The sequence below is a fragment of the Cebidichthys violaceus genome, unplaced genomic scaffold, assembly GCF_023349555.1.
Source record: "Cebidichthys violaceus isolate CVI_PGR_0920_01 unplaced genomic scaffold, fCebVio1.0.p SCAF_22, whole genome shotgun sequence".
In the NCBI taxonomy this organism is placed as follows: domain Eukaryota; kingdom Metazoa; phylum Chordata; class Actinopteri; order Perciformes; family Stichaeidae; genus Cebidichthys; species Cebidichthys violaceus.
The window spans coordinates 466242-487958 of record NW_027176395.1 but is presented as its reverse complement, the minus strand read 5'-3'; the positions used below and the strand labels follow the sequence as shown (position 1 = coordinate 487958).

The following is a 21717-nucleotide window of genomic DNA, read 5'->3' as shown; positions in this document are numbered from 1 at the left end:
CATGGCACGACGCCAGCTGGGTCTTAACTTACAGCTCAGTGCGACACTCAGGTGGCAGGGTAGGAAACGCACAAGTACCGGAGAACACAGAGGGTGTCCTAACACATGTAACACATCTAAATGTCTCCTTTACAGTATCAGTGGCTGCATTGCCAGAACGCTGCGTGTCACGCTCTCTAATCCACCGTCTATAAATAGACCGATTCCTTGATTCGTTGATGTTTACCTGCAGCTGACCCAGCATCCTCGTCACCGTCTGGCCGAGCTGCCGAACACCACGCGACAACAACCGGCTCTCTGATTGGACCAGACTGGCGGCCGAAGGTTCCAGGTGGCCAATTAAGTCCTTGGAGGCCTCCAGCACCCCCTCCAGGTCGGACTGCAGGGCGCCCGTCCTCTCCAGGAGACTCTGTGGAGCGGAGGTGGACGGGGACCAGCGTTTAGGCCACGGAATAAGAGGACTGGAGCGGTTCATGTGGTGTCGGTGTAGTTATTAGTGAGTTAGTAAACGAGCATAAAAACAGCTCATAACTCAAAGCAAACGCTCTGACTCATGAGCCAAATGCTTTGGAACTACAGGTACAAATTTGATTACGTTTCTTTGTCCACTTCCTGTTTGTCTTTGTTGGCTCACCTGAGCATTGTGTATCTTGGCAGCGAGCTGCTCCACGGTGTCTTCGTCTGCAGCCGCTCCGCTCAGCGATGTCCTGACATCGCTCTGCAGCGTCTGCAGCCGCTGAGAGAAAGACGCAGCCAGCCGGCCGTAGACCTCCCACACCTGCAGGACGCCCCGACTCCTCCGGAGCCGCTGGTCCAACGCCGCGGACACCGCCGTCCACCTGGAGGAGGATGGGTCGATTAAGGAGTGTGACGTTACAGCGCGGCATCAGTTTGAGAAATAGTCTTGCACAGGGACAAGAAATGTCCCCTAAACCCAACTTTTGGTTTTGTGACTATTCCACAAACTGCTGTGAGACTGTGTTGGACTGTGTTCGTGTGTGTGTGTGTGTGTGTGTGTGTGTGTGTGTGTGTGTGTCCGTCTCACCCGTCTCTCTGTCGGTCCAGCTGCTCTGAGACGAGGGCGGCGGCAGCAGGACTGACGCCGTCTCTGAGCGAGGAGGCGCTTTGACTCAGTTCGTCCCACTCGGCCTCTGAAGCTTCCGTCTCCTCGTGAAGAAGCTGCCTCCCACACAACCAACGACAGTCAGTCATCACCGGTACAACATCCACACAAGATGAAACGTGCTCTTTCTGCACACTGAAACCAGAAACTTTAACTCTAACTCTATCCCGTCCAGAACCAGCTGGTGGACCGGTCCTCCCGTACCTGCAGCTTCTCACGGAGATCTCGGTGCGTCTGTAGGCAGAGCGGAGGGCCGCTGTGACGATCCAGAGTCTGAGACGTTCTCGCTGTTTTCAGCGTCATCTGATTCAGTCGCTTCTGCACACAATCCCACAGCCGCTGACCCTGAACCAGCCTCTGTTTCACCGAGTCATGCTGTCAAAGAACAGACAGGATGTTCCAATATTACCCAGGAAAAAAAGGAGTTAAAGCCGGCAGACAAGACATCTCACACATTTCCTAGTTGGCGAGACGCCTCACTTCTCTGGTCCACTTCCACACATCAGTATCATTTACCTGCTGTATGAGAGCCGCACAGGCCTGGATGGATTCATCCGTCCGAGAGATGAAATCGCTGCCGCCGTTTCCTCCTCCGCCTCCATCAAGTCCGTCTCTCAACCTCTGAAGAGCTGCAGACTTCTGCCTGATCTTCTCCTCAAGATCCTGACTCACACACAAAACAAACAAAAAAAGGCGGAAGATGTTTCTATTTCTTTGCAAAAAGCCTTCGAGCTTCAAGTGTTGAACGTGAAACGGCAGCTTTTGGTTTCAGCTTGTTGCGATTGTTCCCACGGACCTGGCAGGTGTCGATGCTCCTCTGCAGCTCCGTCCGGCTGCTGGGCGTCTGAGCCCAGTCCATCCAGAGGTTCTGATCTGCGATCCAGCTGTTGATCTGCTGAAGTCGAGCCTCCCGCTCCGCTCTGCTCCTCAGCTCCTGCTCCACCTCCTGCAGCTGAACACCACAAACAAACAAACAGTCTGTATATCCTTATACAGACTGATATACAGACTGGATTTGGGATCATCAGTAGACCTTGATGTGTTTGGTGTTCTGACCTGAGAGTTGAGTGTTTCCTGCAAACTGAGCCACTGACGGCTGAGCTGACCCTGCCGCTCTGCAAACTGGTTGTGCTCACGGCGCCTCCTCTGGCCGTCCTCGGTACTGCATGCCAGTAATGGTTGGCTCACGTAGTCCAGAGTGGCCTGATGCGCCGACATCTCTGTCAGACACTCCTATACAAAATAAAATAAAGTAAAGTTAAGACTTCTAGCAGGGAATCAAGACTGCACTTAAATCAAAGCCACCAGCAGCACTCAGAGCAGAATGCTGGCCGTCTTCTCTACCTTGCAGTGTTTCAGGAGATGACTCAGGTCAGCGTTGGTGGAGGAGGTTCGGTTGACTCCGCTGCGATGCTCCTCCAGGCCGGACTCAGCAACCTCCAGCCAGACCTGCAGCTCCAGCAGCGCCCCCTGCTGGGTCATCGTCTTCATCCATCGCTGAGAACGAGGAGGAGGAGGAGGCAAAAAAAAATATGATATACTTACTCTGTGTTCTTCAAGAAGCACTTGTTGCTCTCCTCAAAAAAGATTCAGCTAATCTAGGATTTTTTAAAATATAGTCCCAGTCTGATAGAGTCTCTACGGTCAGCCTGTAAGCTTTAGGATTATTTACTAAATAGTGTTAATTATTGTGCTCTGAGGTAAATATCAGATGTTTGGCCTAGTTTTCAAATGTAAAGCTGAAGATATTTCTTTTTTAAATTGTGTCTTTACTAGAATAGAACATGGATCAGAAGAGTAGACAGAAAACAGAAGGGAGGAACGGAAAATAACGAACAGCAGCAGCAAGAGAAGATGAGGAGGAGGGAGAGAAGTAGGACAGAATAGAGAAAGAGGAGAGACACACAGACACACACACACACACACACACACACACACACAGACAGACAGACAGACAGACACACAGACAGACACACACACACACAGACAGACAGACAGACACACACACAGACACACACACAGACAGACACACACACACACACACACACACACACAGACAGACACACACACACACACACACACACACAGACAGACAGACAGACAGACAGACAGACAGACAGACAGACAGACAGACAGACAGACAGACAGACAGACAGACAGACACACACACACACACACACACACACACACACACAGACAGACAGACAGACAGACAGACAGACACACAGACAGACACACAGACAGACAGACAGACACACACAGACAGACACACAGACACACACACAGACAGACAGACAGACACACAGACAGACACACAGACAGACACACACACACACAGACAGACAGACAGACGGAGGAGGAGAATGGTTTCACACCAATACGCGTGAGAAGAGTCCTCACGATGGCATTGTGCCGCACGGCGGGGATGTTTAACACTAATTGGTGACAGGAAGACTGCAGCGAGCTTTTTGAAATACCAAACCGCTGCACACCGTACATGTGGGCACGGAGGAGCAAACATCGGGACGCATTTTTGATATTTAGAAACACACAAGGACAAAAAAAATCTCCATTCCATTCGTACATTTTCATTAAAAATAATAATAATACAGTAAATAAAGAAAAGTCGATAACTGTTCAGAAAAAGTAGGAGAGGCGACGACATCATCTTATTCTCAGTGAGAACGACTAACACCTCTGAAACACTAGATTTATATCAAACTTATGGAAGTCACATCTACGGTGGCCGAGAAGTGTCAAACAAAGCAAAACAACAACGGATGCTGACGATGAAAGTTCCTTCCAGATGTGCTTTGGCAGTACTGATCGCTGCTCAACGCTCGCCGGGTCGATTCGAGTCCTCGCTTTCTCACCTCATGCAGAGCTCGTTGGACGACGGGAGCGTCGGCCAACAGACTGGACCAGCCCAGCTCCACGTGTCGGAGCCGGGAGCGGACGGAGCAGAGGTCTGGGTCCGAAGGCTGAGGCAGTGGGTTCTCCTGGTCCTCTTCCCTCAGCTCCACCAGCTGGGTTCCAGCACGGATAACGGCCACCTTCAGCTCAGATTTGGCCTCCAACTCTTTGGTCAAAGTCTAAAAACAGAAATGTTTGGTTATATTCTGTCCCATAATACTCACTGTTCAGCTCATACAAACTGATTTGAGCTTTTTTAAAGTTGGACATTTTGACATTTGCAATCACAGGAGGGTGGTCAAGAAGAACCTACATGTTCAGTGTGTGGAGCTCCTGACTACACACCGAAACTAGATGGTCTAATCCTAACATTGAGATTAAGATCAGAATACTGTGACGCATCCAGTCGTTGGATCTAACAATATTTATTGAAAATGCATTAGAAAGGAAAAAGATGAATCATTTAATTAAACTGGGAATGTAGCGATGTTTAGACATGTGTGCAGGTTTGAATCCTGCTCACCACAGACTGGAGGTAGTGGTCCCGCCTCTGTTCAACATCCGCCTCCTCCTCCGCTGAGACGGAGAGCCGGCTGCATTGGTCAATGAGCTCTCTGGCTCCTCCCATCCAGTCTGCCAGCGCAGCAGAGTCACGAGAAAACCTGTTTATTGGTGGAAAATAGCACATTTTAAATTAAGCAATCTACCTTAATAACGTGTAATCTGAACATGTTTTATTCATTATTTTATAAATATTTAAAAATATCAAAATGATTGTATTTCACAAATTTATCATGATTTAATTATATTATGACAAAACAAGTTAAAAAAAATTATCTTTAATTAAGGATAAATATTTCCATCAAACAAAAATATGGAGATTGATTTAATTACAACATTTCAATGAAACATTATTTAAAATATTTCCAACAAGTTTCTCTCGGTCTCGTCTCCCACCTGCTCCTCAGCTTCCTGTTCCTCTCCTCATTGGTGTGTTTGCGCTCCACCTTCTTCCGCAGGGCTCTCCATCGTGCCTCCAGCTCGCCGGTGGACACGCCCACCCCTCCACAGCCGGCCACCTGCAGCCAGAGCCCCGCCTCCAGCATCCGACCGAACCGCGCCACGTTCCCCTCCAGAACGCCACGCTGCTCCTGAAGGACAAAAAAAACGTAGAAACGCTGATTTCTTTCTTCTTGAGAGTTGGACGACAGCTTAGCTTAGAGACAGCTAGCTCTGGTGTCTTCACCGCCTTCGCCACACACACACACACACACACACACACACACACACACACACACACACACACACACACACACACACACACACACACACACACACACACACACACACACACACACACACACACACTCTTTGTTGACCGCTGAGCGAGCTGCAGCCATTTCAGATGAATAAGAGACACATTTCCAATCCCACAGCGGAGCCACAGAGAACATGAACCAAAATTAATTCTCGTTGGAGGTCTCCGCTCGGCTAATAACTCGCATCAAAACCCAGGGACATCGTGTGCTCCTACAGAAAACAACCCATTCGCTTGTATTTAATTGAGCCAATTAGGTTTTGAGTGCAATGCACAAAGTAGAGCATGGAGAGCGCGCCCCAATCGTCTCCAAATGAGCACAACGGAACATTGCAAAATGCGCTCCGTCCTCCAGCCGGCTGCTTGTTGGTAAATCACAGTCATACCCAGACAGTCAGGAAGAACATAAGTATTAATAATACAAAAGATTACCTGGTAGAGAGAGAGCTTCTCCGATGTCTGCTTCTCTGGATTACCCCCCACGTGCATCTTGGGAAATGAAGCCTCAATGGCTCTCAGCAGGGAGTCTGACCAGGCGCTGTCCTGCTCCCACTGTGACCACACCTGAGACAGACGGAGACAGACGTCTCTGTCTTTTCAAATCAATTCTGTGAGAGCTTTTTAACGATTCTTATAATTCCATAAATAAGCGGCTCCGATTAAAATGCAAAATGCAGCCATGCTAGCTAGATGATGCTAAAGAGAGCAGCGGTTAGATGATCCTTTATTGCTTTGTTTCATTCTTTCATGCACTACCTGTATCGTTTCCTGCATCCTGGTCCCTTTCTCCAGTCCGCGCTGCTGCAGTCGAGCCACCTCGTCCTGCAGGCCCGTCACTACACCCTGCCACCTCTGGAGGGCGCTCTCTGGGACTCTTTGGGTCAGCTGCTGCAGGACCTTAAAATGATGGCCCAGGAACTGGAAGAACGTCTGATAACAGAGAGGGTACGTAATGTTAAACGATTATATTTAGCTAACAAAGCAGCTGTATTTTTCTCTTCTGTGCTCCGCCGGCGGTACCGTGTGACCGGCGAGCCGCTGCTGGAGCTGAGCTCTGCTGTGCAGCTCGGTGTCGGGCCGCCGGGCGAGGCGTTCGGAGCCCAGAGCCAGCAGCTCCTCCAGGCTGTAGACCAGCCGCTCGTACTGCCGCTGCAGCTCCACGCTGGTCTTCAGCTCCTCGCAGCGGCAGCGAACGCCACCCAGAGAACCGTCCAGCTCCCCCTGCAACATAGGAGGGAAACCCAGGGTTAACCATGCAGCTGAATCACTGATCACTGAGTATTATCTGGAGGGAGTAAGCTGCCCAAATGTGTTGATATGACGTTTGGCCGTTAGCTCACCTGCAGCTGAGAGGCCTGCTGGATGAGAGGGGGAGGCAGGTGGCGTCGGTCAGCCTCCTCCAGCAGGGAGCTCACCTGCTCCACCTGCTGCTGCAGAGACTCCTGCATCTCAACCAAGGCCTGGAGAACACACACACACACACACACACACACACACACACACACACACACACACACACACACACACACACACACACACACACACACACACACACACACACACACACACACACAATGACCAATAACATCTTTATGATGTTGATTAACAGACAGTGAAACTTGGGGTCTCTCTCTCTCTCTCTCTCTCTCTCTCTCTCTCTCTCTCTCTCACCTGTTTGTTAAGGTCCAGGGTTCCACTGAACTCATTAGTGATCTGGTGAACCGTCGCCTGGTTAGAAGTGAAGGCTGCATGCAACTCATTTAGTAGTATCTGTTGGTTAAACACACAACACTGCTTCTTTGAACTGCTCATGCAAACCACAAGTGTTTTATTTTTGAAGAAACAGGAAAAGGATATTTAAAAAGTTCACATGTTAGATAAGATTCATTACGTGGAGGAACTGACTTATAAGTGTCACAGCGACAACTCACAGGGAGACGCACAAACACAGTTTAAAAAGATGTCAGTACTCCAGGGTGTGGGTTGTGTGTCTGTTGTCACGGTATCTGACCTGGTGCTTCGTCAGCTCCTCCTGCAGGTCTGTGAACCGCTTCTCTCTGCTGGCCAGTGCAGACCGGACCACAGGAAGCACTCGACACAGATCCTCCACGCACTGCCGAGCGCACTCTGACCCCAGGACACGGCTCACCTCTGACCCCTGAGAGGCCAGCTCGCTGCCGAGGGTCACCAGCTCCGCAGACAGAGTCTGACGAGGAACACGAGGAAGTCCTTTAAAGAGTTTGTCCCCTGCTTTATGGTGTGTGTGACTCTAAATGGAGCATAATGTACTAAATGAACATCATGCTGTATTGAAGAAGACTGTAAACTAGAGATTGAGACCATAAACTCATGTTTACAATGTTTACTGAGGGAATAAATCAAGAGAGAAGTAGAGTCATTTTAGACTAGACTTCTATACAACCAGAGGAGTCGCCCCCTGGTGGACACTAGAGAGAATGCAGCTTTAAACACAAAAAAACCAAATGAGCCTCATGGTGGCGCTAGAGACAAAGGTCACGGGATCACCAAAGTCAGCACGATTCATCCTCTGGGGACCATGAATGTATGCTAAAATATTTCAGTCTGGACCAAAAGCAGTGGACCACCCTCTCTCCTTTAAAGTGAGATCAACCCAAAACGATTGATTTGGTGAGTCCCACCTGCAGCAACCTCCGCTCTGCGTCCCCTTCGGGCGTCGTCCCAGCAGGCGAGTGCAGCAGGTCGTTGATGGAGGACAGGGACAGGGACGTCCCGTGCAGGACATGAAACAAACCCTCGTCCAGCGTCTGACGGGAGGCCTGAAGACGGAGAGACGAGTCAAACTATCAACACGAAAGAAACTGTCAGAAGATGAGGATCAAGAGGAGGAGGAGGAGGAGGAGGAGGAGGCTTCATCAGTCCGGCGTCACTCTTCCTTCATGTTTGTTGTTTCCTGCTCTTCGTTATCGTAAAGTGTGACGTCACAATGCGTTTCCCCTTTTCTTCCACTTTTCTCCAAGTCTTTATTTCGCAAACTTTTTGGTTTCTCTCGCTTTCATCAGCTCGACTCCACTTTCTCTTTTTCCGTCTTAACTGTCCATCAGCCACAGTCTGTGACTTCACAGGAGAAATATATATTACACTTAATCTGTCGACGGAGGATCGAGCAGAAGGTCAAACCGGTCAGCCGCTTAACCAATCTACAAGTGACCTCGACGCCTTGATGACTGAGATTCACAAAAGAATCTAAAGATTCACACCAATCACCACGTCTGGTTCGTTCAATTCCTCATCTTCCAAAATGTCTCTTTATGGTTTCAGACAGTGGAATCTGTATTCAGTATCATACTGTAGAGACATGTTGAGGCAATAATAATTATCCCATAATAACTATAATAAACTGTGAAGCCAAAATACACTCAGCTCCTAAAGGACAAGGAACCAGTGAACAGGAAGTGACCACATCTGGACTGAGGAGGAGTGACGTAGAGACGCCGTATACGTCTCTGGTAGAGACCTGTCAATCAGTGTGTAGCCCCGCCCCTAAAGCATCCCCTGCTTTATGGTGTGTTTGACTCTAAATGGAGCATAATGTACTAAATGAACATCATGCTGTATTGAAGAAGACTGTAAACTAGAGATTGAGACCATAAACTCATGTTTACAATGTTTACTGAGGGAATAAATCAAGAGAGAAGTAGAGTCATTTTAGACTAGACTTCTATACAACCAGAGGAGTCGCCCCCTGGTGGACACTAGAGAGAATGCAGCTCATGAAGCTTTTAAGAACCAGAGGTTGCCACCTGCTGAGGACATCAGAGACACTTTTATTTAAAGGGATGCACAAGGGTTAAGGGTTATAAATGACTCATCATCTAGGGACCCCCTCATGATTTATCTCATGGCCCGTACCTGATCCAGCGGCTCCGTCGCTGCGATTCCCAGCTCTCTCAGACGGCTGATGTGGGTTTGGAGCTCTTTCATGGTCTGTGTGCCAATCATGCGTCCTGCTGTTCCATCACTACGCCTCGTAGATGAGTCTGTCACCTTCAGAGAGAGAGAGAGAGAGACAGAGAGAGAGAGCGAGAAAGAGCGAGAGACAGAGAGAGAGAGAGAGAGAGTGAGAGAGAGTGAGAGAGAGAGAGAGAGAGAGAGAGAGAGACAGACTCCCATCAAGCCCTGCAGGACTCCCCATCACACCAAAGACAACAAAGTGCCTTCTGCTCAAAGAAGGTGATAATCAAGCGCGGTGAGAGCACCGATTTTTTCTTTTTTCTTTTTTCTTTTTGTATTTTGAAAAAAAAAAAAAAAAAGGGTGATAATCAAGCACTTCAGCTCTCACGACGAAGGCCTTTACCTCGGAGGGAGGAAGCAGCCGGCTCTCCTCCAGAGCCAGCAGCCGGCTGCGCAGGCCGGCCCACCTCTTCTGAGCGGAGTCCTCCTCCTCATCGGCCTCAGCAGGAGGCGCCCTGCAGCGAGGGAGAAGAGGCTGGAAATGAACTCTTCATCTTTCCCTCTCCGCTTGATGTCTATTATCATCCCTTATGGCTGCTCATCTCTTCACAACGGAAAATCACATTTCAAAAAGGACCTGCGCTGATTGGACCAATCTAATTAAACTATGTAAGCAGGTAGAAGATATACGATCACATTTGACGTTCGATACAAAACTGGAAAGTGGAAATATTGAAATACAATTGTAGGTCTCAATAGAAGCACTTGTTAAAGTATTGTGTAGGGAAATATCAAAACTGGAAAGAGGAGACAAATAAACTTTTACCCTCTGTAACATACACTTAGACCAAATACACATATAATAATATACGCTAATAATATATACGCTATATATATATATATATATATATATATATATATATATATATATATATATATATATATATATATATATATAATATAAAATATTATAATAATAATAATAATAATAATAATAATAATAACGTGATGGTGTGGTACCGTGAGGACAGCTGGCCGTGCTCCTCTGCTTCCTGGCTGTGGAGTCGAGTCCTGCTGCCCTGCCTGGCGATGGCCTGAGTCAGTCCTCTCTGTTCAGTCAGCTCCTGCTCCAACTCCTGCACCACAACAACAACAACAACAACAACAACAACGACAACAACAACAACGACAACAACAACGAGGACAACCACAACAATGACAACAACAACAACGAGGACAACCACAACAATGACAACAACAACGAGGACAACCACAACAACGACAACAACGAGGACAACAACAACAACAATCACAACCACAACAACAACAACAACAACAAGGACAACCACGGCGACGACAAAAAGGACAACAACATCAACGACAACAACAACAAAGAGAAAGACAACGAGGACCTTAGTCAGAATGGAAGAAGTATTTACCCCTTCAACTTCAGTACTAATACCACACTGTGATGATACAAGTACAAGTCATACGAGTTTAATTATTAACTATGAACTGTTTCATTATGAATTAATATGCTGATTCATTTCTACATAAATCGATTGTTTGGTTTGAAAATAGAGAGAAACGACGTCACACTGACTCAGAAAGTGACATTATTTAAAAAATAAATACAATTATTAAAATAGCTGCCAATTCATAACTCCTTTATTAGCTTTTCATGTTTAGTGTGCAAAAATCTAACTAAAGCTGTCTCATAACTGTACGTACAATATTTACATCTGAGATGCAGTGAAGTAAAAGTAGAAAGTGGCCTCAAGTGAAGTACAAGTGCTTTAAGTACAGTAAGTTTGGATTATTTTGGGCTTCATCTCTCATTTGAAGTACATAACATTGATGTATTGATATTGAGTATTTAATAATAACCCCACAGCTCCCATCAGTGGGAGGCCTTTAAAGCCGGCGTGGAGTCCGCTACCTTCTGCTGCTGCAGGCTGCTCTGTCTGAGCAGCTGGTTTCTGGGGGAGGAGAAGATCTCCTGAACGCTGCTGCTGCGCCTCAACTGAGGGCGGCGCTCCGGAGGAGGAGCCGGCGTCTGAGGAGGAGGAGCCACAAGAAGACATGTTACGTCTTTGGTAGGTTGAGGAAGGAAGAGAAAATACCTCTACATCTTTTAACTTTGAGCTGCATAGATCACCGTCACTACAACGTGTTAAGCATCGTGTCCTTCATAGGTGGTCCTACAGGTACCTGTTCCTGAGGCCCTCTCCTCTCCTCCCCCTGTCTGTCCTGTAGCAGCTGTTGGAAGGAGACCAGGTTGGTCTTCAGGAGCTCCAGTTTGGAGGAGAGCAGCTCGGCCGCCTCGTCCTGCTGCCGGTCGGCCGGACGAGGCGACAGGCCGGAAACCCTCTGCTCGATCTCCAGGAACATCTCCTATACATACACACACACACACACACACACACACACACACACACACACACACACACACACACTTGTCAAGTGATAGAAAAAAAAGCTCTTGGGATCTGCTTTCTATCCAGTTTTTTCTCAGGATCTTCTGTTGTAATACTACATGTGGCCACACGAGGCTAAAGTGCACCAGCGCCCCATGTTCTAAATAGGACGTATACGATAAAAAGAAATAAATGAGTGAGATTTCATGTCTCCATTCAGTTTGCAGGCTGGTCTCATCCAGCGATACCTCAGAAAGGTAAATACGTTTGTAGATGTCCCACCATCTATTTATTGTGGATGTTTTTTCTCCTCTTGTGAGCAGGAGACGAGATCTCATCAGTCGCTGTTTGTTTGCTCACAAAGCTTCGTCCCGTGAAGCGTTGATGAGGCTCTGGTTTCATGAAGACCCGACGGAGCAGCCTGTGAGGGCGTGACTCCATCCAGTATCACGTCCTCCACATTTAAATACCCACATCAAGTATGGACAATAACGAAGGACATCTACTCATGTGCAGAACTTTGAAGTACTGTTTTCAGGTACTTGTACTCTGCATGAGTATTACTTTTTATATTCACATTTTACATGAAATAAAAGCGTAAGAAATATGGATGTTGTCAACATGTTACCTGAGTTTTAGAGAATTTACTTATTAACTCATTCAACTGATCTGAAAGTATGAAAACGCTGCCGTCTGTTTTCCTGTGTTTATGTTGTCGTCATGGAGCGCTGGCGGAGTTTAAATCTAAGACATCTGATTGGTCGATTTCTCAGCTCTTTGTCTGTTTGGTCTCCAGCTCTGTAAAACCTCTGCGCCCTCAATGCAAACAGCAGCAGCTTGTTAATCTGTGAAGCGACGAGTCACCTCTGTAGTGGGCTGATGGTGAACACAGTGAACAGTGGAGCGTCACTCGACGACACATCACAGAGAAACACGTGTGATGTTTGAGTTCATGTTCAGTGAGGCGGAGGTTCTCTCACTGTTCCTTTACCGAGCAGACTGAAAGCTACTTTCCTCCCCCTTGTCTCCTCTCCCTGCATCCTTTCCTCCCCTTGTCTCCTCTCCCTGCATCCTTTCCTCCCCCTTGTCTCCTCTCCCTGCATCCTTTCCTCGCCCTTGTCTCCTCTCCCTGCATCCTTTCCTCCCCCTTGTCTCCTCTCCCTGCATCCTTTCCTCCCCCTTGTCTCCTCTCCCTGCATCCTTTCCTCTCCCTGCATCCTTTCCTCCCCCTTGTCTCCTCTCCCTGCATCCTTTCCTCCCCCTTGTCTCCTCTCCCTGCATCCTTTCCTCGCCCTTGTCTCCTCTCCCTGCATCCTTTCCTCCCCCTTGTCTCCTCTCCCTGCATCCTTTCCTCCCCCTTGTCTCCTCTCCCTGCATCCTTTCCTCGCCCTTGTCTCCTCTCCCTGCATCCTTTCCTCCCCCTTGTCTCCTCTCCCTGCATCCTTTCCTCCCCCTTGTCTCCTCTCCCTGCATCCTTTCCTCCCCCTTGTCTCCTCTCCCTGCATCCTTTCCTTCCACTTGTCTCCTCTCCCTGCATCCTTTCCTCCCCCTTGTCTCCTCTCCCTGCATCCTTTCCTCCCCCTTGTCTCCTCTCCCTGCATCCTTTCCTCCCCCTTGTCTCCTCTCCCTCCATCCTTTCCTCCCTCTTATCTCCTCTCCCTGCATCCTTTCCTCCCCCTTGTCTCCTCTCCCTGCATCCTTTCCTCCCTCTTGTCTCCTCTCCCTGCATCCTTTCCTCCCTCTTGTCTCCTCTCCCTGCATCCTTTCCTCCCCCTTGTCTCCTCTCACTGCATCCTTTCCTCCCCCTTGTCTCCTCTCTCTGCATCCTTTCCTCCCCCTTGTCTCCTCTCCCTGCATCCTTTCCTCCCCCTTGTCTCCTCTCCCTGCATCCTTTCCTCCCCCTTGTCTCCTCTCCCTGCATCCTTTCCTCCCTCTTATCTCCTCTCCCTGCATCCTTTCCCCCCCCTTGTCTCCTCTCCCTCCATCCTTTCCTCCCTCTTGTCTCCTTTCCTCCCTCCTTGTTTCTGCAGCATTACTGTAATCACCACTGAGACAGAAACAGCCGACGGCTGCTGGACGAAGCTTCCGGTCGTGAATGAGTTGAACCGTAACGGACCGAGCGTCGACTCGTCCGTGAGCTGAGCCACATGTCTTCAGATCTGACATGTGAGACACGTTGACCTCTGACCTGCACAAACGTCTGTGGCGAGATCTGAAACAGTCCGCCATAATTTGGAAATGATCCATGAGTCATAGTTTGGCTCTAGACGCGACATTGTGCAACTTGAAATGTTAGTGGAGTCACATGACCCGCCCAGTGCCCTGGGGGTGTTACTATTCTTAGCTTAACAGAAGCAGCATTATTGTCTCAGACTGCTGATCTGAACAACGAGTTCAACTTGAATCTAAATCAGTGTTTCTGGTATTTAATCCCAGCTCAAACTCTATTCCTGAAGGAAAGACGTGGACTTCTTTAGAGACTCCATGTTGATGTCATGCGTTGGAAAGATGATCCTGTTCTTCACCTCTTAAGTTCTTACTCACAAACTACTGTAAGTGCAACAGGAAAACTGTATCCCCTATTAATCACTGTATGAATCAGTGGACAGCATGAGGACACATACGTTACTCGAGTTACTGTTGGTCTGTAGCTGACTCTCATGGTCTGGTCTGGACCTTTATCCCATTAAAGGGACACCTTGATACGACGGCATGCAGTGAATGTAGGAAGTTATTCAGCTCTGATAATTTAATCATAACAATGATATTTTGTGAATTAGGGCCACGTCCCCCCCCCATTACTAAACCATGTCCCTTCTTTAGGCCTCTTAAACATACACCTCAAGTAAGAGAGACATGTCTCTCTGGTGGACCTGTGACGAGCCGTCTCACGTCCTCATGCTTCATTTTGAGGGTTCATGAGACACTAAGGTTAAAGATAGATAAGAGATAAGAGCGCCGCGATATTAAAACTGTGCTCATTAAGTTGATGTCAATTTCTAAGCAGACATTTAATCTTGTCAAAATGTCATAAATAAGAAGCAATTCATTTCGGTCACACAGCAGCTCAAGGAGCAGTGATTTGGTAGTTTGAAAGGTGAACGATTTAAAATTGAGGTTAAGAAAAGACAGGATATCCTGTCATCAATTCTATGTTCATTATTCAGATTCAGAGCGGCTGCTAGTCTGCCTGGAGATAACATAACAATAATACAAATAAATAATCACCGTTTAAAATGACAGTAATTAATGGAACAATTAAGATCGAATAAACCATAAGTAAACCAAATAAAGAAAGTGATAAGGATTAAAAACAGCAGATACTATTTAAACGTGATATGAGACTTTTGAATCTATATTAAAACTCCTCCGCCTCTTTTGACCCAGTGTGAACTCGCTGACGATCTTTCACCTGACAGTCCTGGGGGGGCGGGGCTTTACCTGGCAGGTGAGGAGTTGCTGCTCCACGTTGTCCTGCATGGCGGACGAGCCCGCGGCTCCGCCGGCTACCGGGCTCCTCCGGGCTTCCTGCAGCCACAGCTCCAGCTGACCGACCCTCTGCAGCCACACATGGAGGACGCCTTCTCGGGGGCGGGGCCCGAGCCGGGGCTCCTCCGGGGCCTGGGACACAAACACAAACAAACGGCCGGCTGAAGCTCTGTGCTCCAGGGTCACGGGCAGAGAGAGAGCTGCTGCTGCTGCTGCTGCTGCTGCTGCTGCTGGCTCCTGGTACTGATCCAGACAGATAGTTCTGCTTCTCACACCTCAACGTGCAGCCTCGTTCCTCTGCATGGTTCTCTCTGTCTCTCTCTCTCTCTCTCTCTCTCTTGGTTTCTCTTCTCTTTCCCTCCCTCTCTGCTCCACCCACCTGTGGCAGAAACCACTTCCTGGTTTCCTGGCAGGGCTCCGGTGACAGCGACTCTTTTGTCACAGGGAGAGAGAGAGAGAGAGAGAGAGAGAGAGAGAGAGAGAGAGAGAGAGAGAGAGAGAGAGAGAGAGAGAGAGAGAGAGAGAGAGAGAGAGGCCTCGGGCTGCAGGGGTGGAGCTGAGACTCACCACGCAAACACTTCCCTGCTGTTGACACCTGTCAATCATCTCTAGATGGACAGAAGAAGACAGTAGAACCTCTGGATTCCAGAGGTTTCACTGTCTTCTTCTTTAAACTTTTTACAGAGGGAGCATTTTGCACGATGCAAATTGAAAAACTCACATCAAGTGTGCGTAGAGTTGAGCAGCGAACACGTGAGGATGTGAGGTGAACACCAAGAGTCAACAGAAGAGCTTTGACTCAAACATTGTTTGATGTCACTGAAGTCTAACGTGAACACACAGAGCGCTCTCTATTCAGAGGAAATACAATAGTAAAGGTCATCTGTGTCAAACAGGCGGAAAAATCAAACTCACCTGGAAAATGATTTTAGTCCTATTAAAGAACACGGAGAGGTGGCGCACTTTAGCCTCTTGTGGCCAAAATAAGTATTACAACAACCAGCAATGATCCTCACCTGCAAAAACCTGTTTCACAGAGTTCTTAAGAGTACAAATGACTTCATTTAGGCCACAAAATAAGTATCTTAAAAGTACAAATTCGTCATTTTAGCTTACAAATCAATTTCTAGATTTATTTATTTTTTTTTAAAAAGTGCTCCTCTTATTTTCCTTATAGTGTATTTCCTACACTCTGTAAATACAAAATGCAATAAAAATGCAAGTGCTAGAAATAGAGCATTCACCGGCTTTGATTATCAGTCAAACATAAAAACCAGGTGGTTATCTCTTGAAACTTCATCTTAGTCCATCAGTGAGTTATTTAAGTGCAACCAGGTCCCAACTGTGCATCCCACTCCTGCTCTGTTAGAGGGTTAGGAGGAGGACGGTGCTCTCCGGTGTGTGTGTGTGTGTGTGTGTGTGTGTGTGTGTGTGTGTGTGTGTGTGTGTGTGTGTGTGTCCTGCTGAAGCTGTGGCGCTGAGCGTGACTTTCTTATTCTCTTACCGAAGCAGCTGCAGGACGCCGGCCCTCAGCGTCGTCCTGACGCTGCGGTCGGAGCGTGCAGGTGGGGGCGGCTGCGGGCTCTGAGGCCTCTGCTCGCTCTGCTGGTGTTCTATGTGTACGTGGTGCTGCTGCTGCTGTTACTACAGGACCGCTGGGTTTTACCAGAACCTCTCCAGACGTTGGCGGGACCGGCCGCACACCGCCGTCCACCTCGCCGCTCTGTGGTCCCACAGCCGTCGGCGCTTTGACCCCCTCACTCGCTGTGTGCGAGTGCTTAGTGCGTGTGTTTCGGGCAGGTGTGTGTGCTCTCTGTGTGTCTACTGTCCCCTCTGGGTCATCCTCCCTCCATGCAAGCCCCCTCTGTCCCTTCATGAGCTCCTGACACAAGAGAAAGAGAGACGGAGGAGTGGATCACGGCTGCGGGTTTATTCGTGTTTTGTGCTCTTTGTTTGGATATGTGGACAGAATGGAAAGACACAAAGTGGAACAATGTACAAAGTACAGCACATGCCATGTAACGTAAGACATCTCAGTGCCGCTGCTTCCAGGTGAAAACCTTGTATTGGTATTGATGGAATTATAAATAAGCCTTAAAATGATTTGCACAAGATCTTTATTGTTATTTGAGTATAATCCCTCCAATCAAGTAATGCTGAACTGAAAGAATTTGGAGTTACGTGGTGTTCACCTGCCAACAGCTGCGTGTTAATCAGTCATCGTGTCACACCAGTGCATTTTCATGGCCAGCAGTCATCTCAGAGAAGATAACTTTCTTTAAGTGTAAAGTCTGCGCTGAGGAGAACGAAAGTAAATCCTCTGATTCACAACAAAGCGGGACTCTTTCTCCACACTGCCAGGCAATGACTGAGCAATTCAATCAATAAAACTCTGTAAACAACAATTTATTTAATGTTCAGCTTATGGAAAGTCAAAATGGCAGATGCGTGTAAGCAAGCAAGTTTTATTTTAACAAATAATGCTCCGCATTTGCTGGTAAATGAGCTCAGATAGCAGAAAGGTCAACAATCAAAGAGGTAAAACTAGTTCAAAATCACCATTCATCACAAAATATGTCCATTAGCACACTTTGTTTCTGCCTTTTATAAAAAACATTTTAACCCATCAGAAGTAAGGTCCATGCAAACGCTTATTAGAGACCAAAAAACCATCCACCCGACATGCTAACCAGCCCCAGTCTGCTTTCTGTTCTCTGGTAAAATAGAAACCACTTCCCACATCATCGCTTCAAAAACAATGTGTTTCGTCATCTTGAACCACGTGGAGGATGAAGCTCAGTAGTCCTAGTCCAAGTGAACACACGTTATTTAGGAAAAAGCAGTCTTTGGCACACATCTGATGAGCTTTATTTCCTGGTTCAAGACACACTGGTTCAAAGTTCAAAACTGTCAGAGGCCAACATCTAGAATATCTCTGCCATGTAAATGCACTGAGGGTTCAGACGTTTCAAGAAGAACCTGAAGGACTAGACTATTTCAGGTGAGGGTTCTAGGGTTTGGTTCTAGAAGGCGATGAGTTTGGTTGTAGCAGAAAACAGTTCTAGAAAAGAGTGAAGGACTTGTTCTACAAGGATTCTAGACACTAGTAGAAAAAGAGGCTCTGGGTTTGGTTCTAGAACGTGTGAGGAGATCGGAGGTTTGGTTGTGGAAAGAAGCATCGGTTCTAGGAAGACATTACTGGACACATTGAGCTCTAGATTTCAGTGTAGAAGAAGGGCGAATTAGGGAATCCCACAACACTGTAGGAGTTCTTGTTCTAGAAGATTCTAAATGAAGTCTTACAATCTAGGCTTGATTCTAGAAGACTTCTATGGAGTTCTATGGCTGGCTCTAGAAGAGATCCTTGGGAGATCTACAGGTTGTACTGTTAATAGATAACTGAGCTTTAGGCTTATAGACCTGGATCTATCTCTACTTTAGTTTCTTGTAGAAGAAAGGAGATTCTTAAGTGTCCTCTTTGGTCTCCTAGAGGACATCTACGCATAATTCAAGAGGCATTTAAAGATTGGTTCTAGATAAAGGTGGGAGATCTAAGATAGGTTGTAAACATTGGCGTTCTAGACTTGGTTCTAGAAGGAATGGCAGGTCTGAACACATGGGTATCCTAGAGTAGGTTCTAGAAAAGGTTGGGGGCTCTAGGATTGGTTTCAGAATGAATAAATGGGAGTTATTTGATTGGCTCTAGAGAAACACATTTGATTCTAGAGGAAGCAGTGGAATCTAGGCTTGCTTCTTGAGAGTCAGCTCTAGAAGAAGCTGGAAGTCAAATGCTTTGAACAAGAAGAAGCTCTAGAGATACAAGTTCTAGATCTAGGAGACTACACATCTCTGCTGGGGCCCAGAGTCGGACTTGGAGACGTTAACGGTGGAGGCTGCAGTGTTTACCATGCTCTCAGGCAGGGACTGAGTTGTGACTGCGCCCGGGGCGTTTGATAAAGCTTCGGATGAACTTGCTTCAGTGGGGCCCTCAACATCCTGAAGAAACATGAGGCAGGGTTAGAAGATCAGTCAGGTCAGTCAGTTAAACACGAGGATCATTTAGTCTTCAGGGTTACCGCGGGATATGGATTCACACAGTTACTGGTACACTCGGTTAAGGAATTATATCACATAACGTTATTGACATTGTTATACTGTATAATCGTCTGCACTGAAAAACAAATTCAGTGGCTCTTATTGGTAGTTCTTCAATACCTGGTAATGGAATCTGCCAACAATATGGACGTTGGCGTAAATGAGATAAATGTAAAGTATTTTCAGGCAGGGTTGATCAGATCACAACACTAAAAGAAACTGATAACAAGAAACAAAAGTTGTACATAATGTGAAAATCTGCCATGTGTGTATGTGGATGTCCAATCGGTGTTGATGGTAAATGTTGATTCAAGCAATAAATTCCTAATTGCTGCAATATCGACCAAGAAAGCTGAGTTCTCTCCTGAGCTCTTGACTTGGCAGTGCCTACATGTACCAGCATGCATTGCACTTGAGCCGGCCACATCCTGCTGCTTCAGCCCATGTTACGTATTCATGTGAATAATCCAAAACACTGTAACATGTATCCTCTGCACTCGGTTTTGTTGTTGGTTCTTGCTGTTGGAACACGTAGCTAGTTTTCAATACAAGGAGAACAGGGAAGTTCTGTTTTTTTGTCAAAAAAAATGTTTATTTACACAATAGATCTTAGAACAGGTTTAGGGAGTTTAGTTTCTGAGCACTTGGAGAGACTAGAAACCAAGTCGTTCTGACGTCACCTCAAACTACGGCTCTGGATGAAGGAAGAACTGCAGATTTTGCGGCAGAAAACTCAGGATTCTGGGTCAACGCAGCAGCTCTGAGGAATTGATTGCATCAATCGACTACATTTACCTTCAACACCATTGAACGGCCAAACGAAAGGAGGCAAATGTTCCCTTTAAAACAGCTGAGCACTGTAGTTTTGGGCCAAACAGTAAATAAAAGAGTTATTGGGTAGTAGTGGTGTAACGGATGGTTGTTGATCCGGACGGACTCTGATCCTTGATCTGATCCTTGATCCGTGAGCTTCATGATCCGTTGCTCCACTACTGGGTAGGATTTTGGTGGTGTAGTGAGGACATGTGGCAGCAGGACGGTGTGTGTGGGACTGAGTCGATATAGACCAGTGTGTGTGTGTGTGTGTGTGTGTGTGTGTGTGTGTGTGTGTGTGTGTGTGTGTTCATGGTGATGAAGGAACAGTGAGGCTCACTGATGCTCTATAGAACATCAGGCTGGATCAATTCATTGTCGGTTTGGGTCTTTTGAATAGATTTGTTGCCAATATGACAATAGAGAATATCACCAGTTATCCTATCAAATTAAAAAAAACAACCTGAGAATGAACAATTCCAATAGGAGCCAATGAAGATGATTGACAGTGTTGAAAGTTGAGTTACCTTTCTATCTTCTCCAGTCTGTTCAGTGCTCTGTCCAGAGGCACCTTCAGCCTCCTCTGGTTCCGGTACGACCACAGGTACCTGCCACCGACAACGACACGCAGTTAAAGTCTACGCAAACTACCGCACCAACACGTCTAACGGCCGAGAAGAGAGAAAGATGTCAGGTGACCTTTCACGAGTTAAAAGAACTGAGTCTCTCTGCAGCGCCACACATTACAATCGCTGTTCAACACTGCCCTCTAGAGGCAGAACAGAATCCAGAAAGACGTGTGCAGGGAGGTCAAAGTAGAGGGTTTGTGGAAGCAGCTGATGTGAGGAGTAGGGAGGTGGTAGTAGAGGTGAGGGAAGGTGAGAGAACAGAGTGACCCAGGGCGATAAAAAGGTCACATCTCATAGTTGTTAGAAATGATTTGATCGGAACCAGATTGTTGTGATTTATGCCAATGGGGTTAGTCATATGGCCTCAGGTGTATTAGCAATTTTAAGGAATGTTTTCCTCAAAGCCTACATTGTAAGTTGCTGACCGTGGGTCACAAGGATCTCCAGGGGGGGACAGAGACAGAGACAGAGACAGAGACAGAAAAATTGGATGAACGTTTTGTTGTTTTTTCCACAGCAGCTCTAGATCTTGGTTACCTCTGGCGAAGCGGCCAGGAAAGCATCCCAGAGCCACCACAAAACACCTCCTCCACCTTCTTCCACTCTCTGCTCCTGACTGCCTGACTGCTCTGTGGCTCCGTCAGTTTCCCTCTGCTGACACGGAAACACGCTCATGTGCAGAGTCACAGTGGAGGGGTGGGGGGGGGGGGGGGGGGGGGGGAGGTCAGTCAACACTGAGCTGCTGCTGCTAATGACTGCTAGTGTTTACTTTACAACTACAGCGCCTCACGTTGTCTTCACAGAGACCACCGATCAAACTACCTGGAAGGAATATGAGCCAATAAAGTAAGCATGGAGGACTGTAGAAGCAGGATTAAGGAGTGTTTGACCGCCGAATGTTTCCTGTTACTGAACACTGCTAATGCCATTAGTGATGTCATTCGCTGTTTCGTTCTTTCTTAGATGTGAAGTTTCTTATATTCTTGG

General features: G+C 47.2%; 2 protein-coding genes across 3 annotated transcripts in view; both read right to left on the bottom strand.

Annotated features, from left to right (window-relative positions):
- The window catches only part of LOC137877972 (nesprin-2-like), a 39406-nt gene extending 23911 nt beyond the window's left edge, over window positions 1-15495 (bottom strand). The window contains exons 1-24 of one of the 2 annotated variants that reach the window (XM_068718154.1): window positions 15146-15495; window positions 11499-11681; window positions 11227-11343; window positions 10308-10423; window positions 9691-9802; window positions 9246-9380; window positions 8015-8152; window positions 7366-7560; window positions 7026-7124; window positions 6695-6814; window positions 6375-6575; window positions 6111-6284; window positions 5787-5918; window positions 4994-5187; window positions 4560-4698; window positions 3997-4215; window positions 2468-2620; window positions 2180-2356; window positions 1920-2075; window positions 1640-1786; window positions 1328-1498; window positions 1046-1179; window positions 635-839; window positions 227-409 (exon numbers count right to left, since the gene is read on the bottom strand). In XM_068718154.1, coding sequence (XP_068574255.1) covers window positions 227-409; window positions 635-839; window positions 1046-1179; window positions 1328-1498; window positions 1640-1786; window positions 1920-2075; window positions 2180-2356; window positions 2468-2620; window positions 3997-4215; window positions 4560-4698; window positions 4994-5187; window positions 5787-5918; window positions 6111-6284; window positions 6375-6575; window positions 6695-6814; window positions 7026-7124; window positions 7366-7560; window positions 8015-8152; window positions 9246-9380; window positions 9691-9802; window positions 10308-10423; window positions 11227-11343; window positions 11499-11681; window positions 15146-15184 — 3639 coding nt within the window. In that variant the 5' untranslated portion in view covers window positions 15185-15495. The remainder of the gene's footprint in view (window positions 1-226; window positions 410-634; window positions 840-1045; window positions 1180-1327; window positions 1499-1639; window positions 1787-1919; window positions 2076-2179; window positions 2357-2467; window positions 2621-3996; window positions 4216-4559; window positions 4699-4993; window positions 5188-5786; window positions 5919-6110; window positions 6285-6374; window positions 6576-6694; window positions 6815-7025; window positions 7125-7365; window positions 7561-8014; window positions 8153-9245; window positions 9381-9690; window positions 9803-10307; window positions 10424-11226; window positions 11344-11498; window positions 11682-15145) is intronic. The other variant, XM_068718155.1, reaches the window with a different exon arrangement.
- A 1606-nt stretch (window positions 15496-17101) lies between these two features.
- The window catches only part of LOC137877934 (nesprin-1-like), a 60494-nt gene continuing 55878 nt past the window's right edge, over window positions 17102-21717 (bottom strand). The window contains exons 54-56 of the mRNA XM_068718123.1: window positions 21268-21384; window positions 20629-20709; window positions 17102-19189 (exon numbers count right to left, since the gene is read on the bottom strand). Coding sequence (XP_068574224.1) covers window positions 19025-19189; window positions 20629-20709; window positions 21268-21384 — 363 coding nt within the window. The 3' untranslated portion in view covers window positions 17102-19024. The remainder of the gene's footprint in view (window positions 19190-20628; window positions 20710-21267; window positions 21385-21717) is intronic.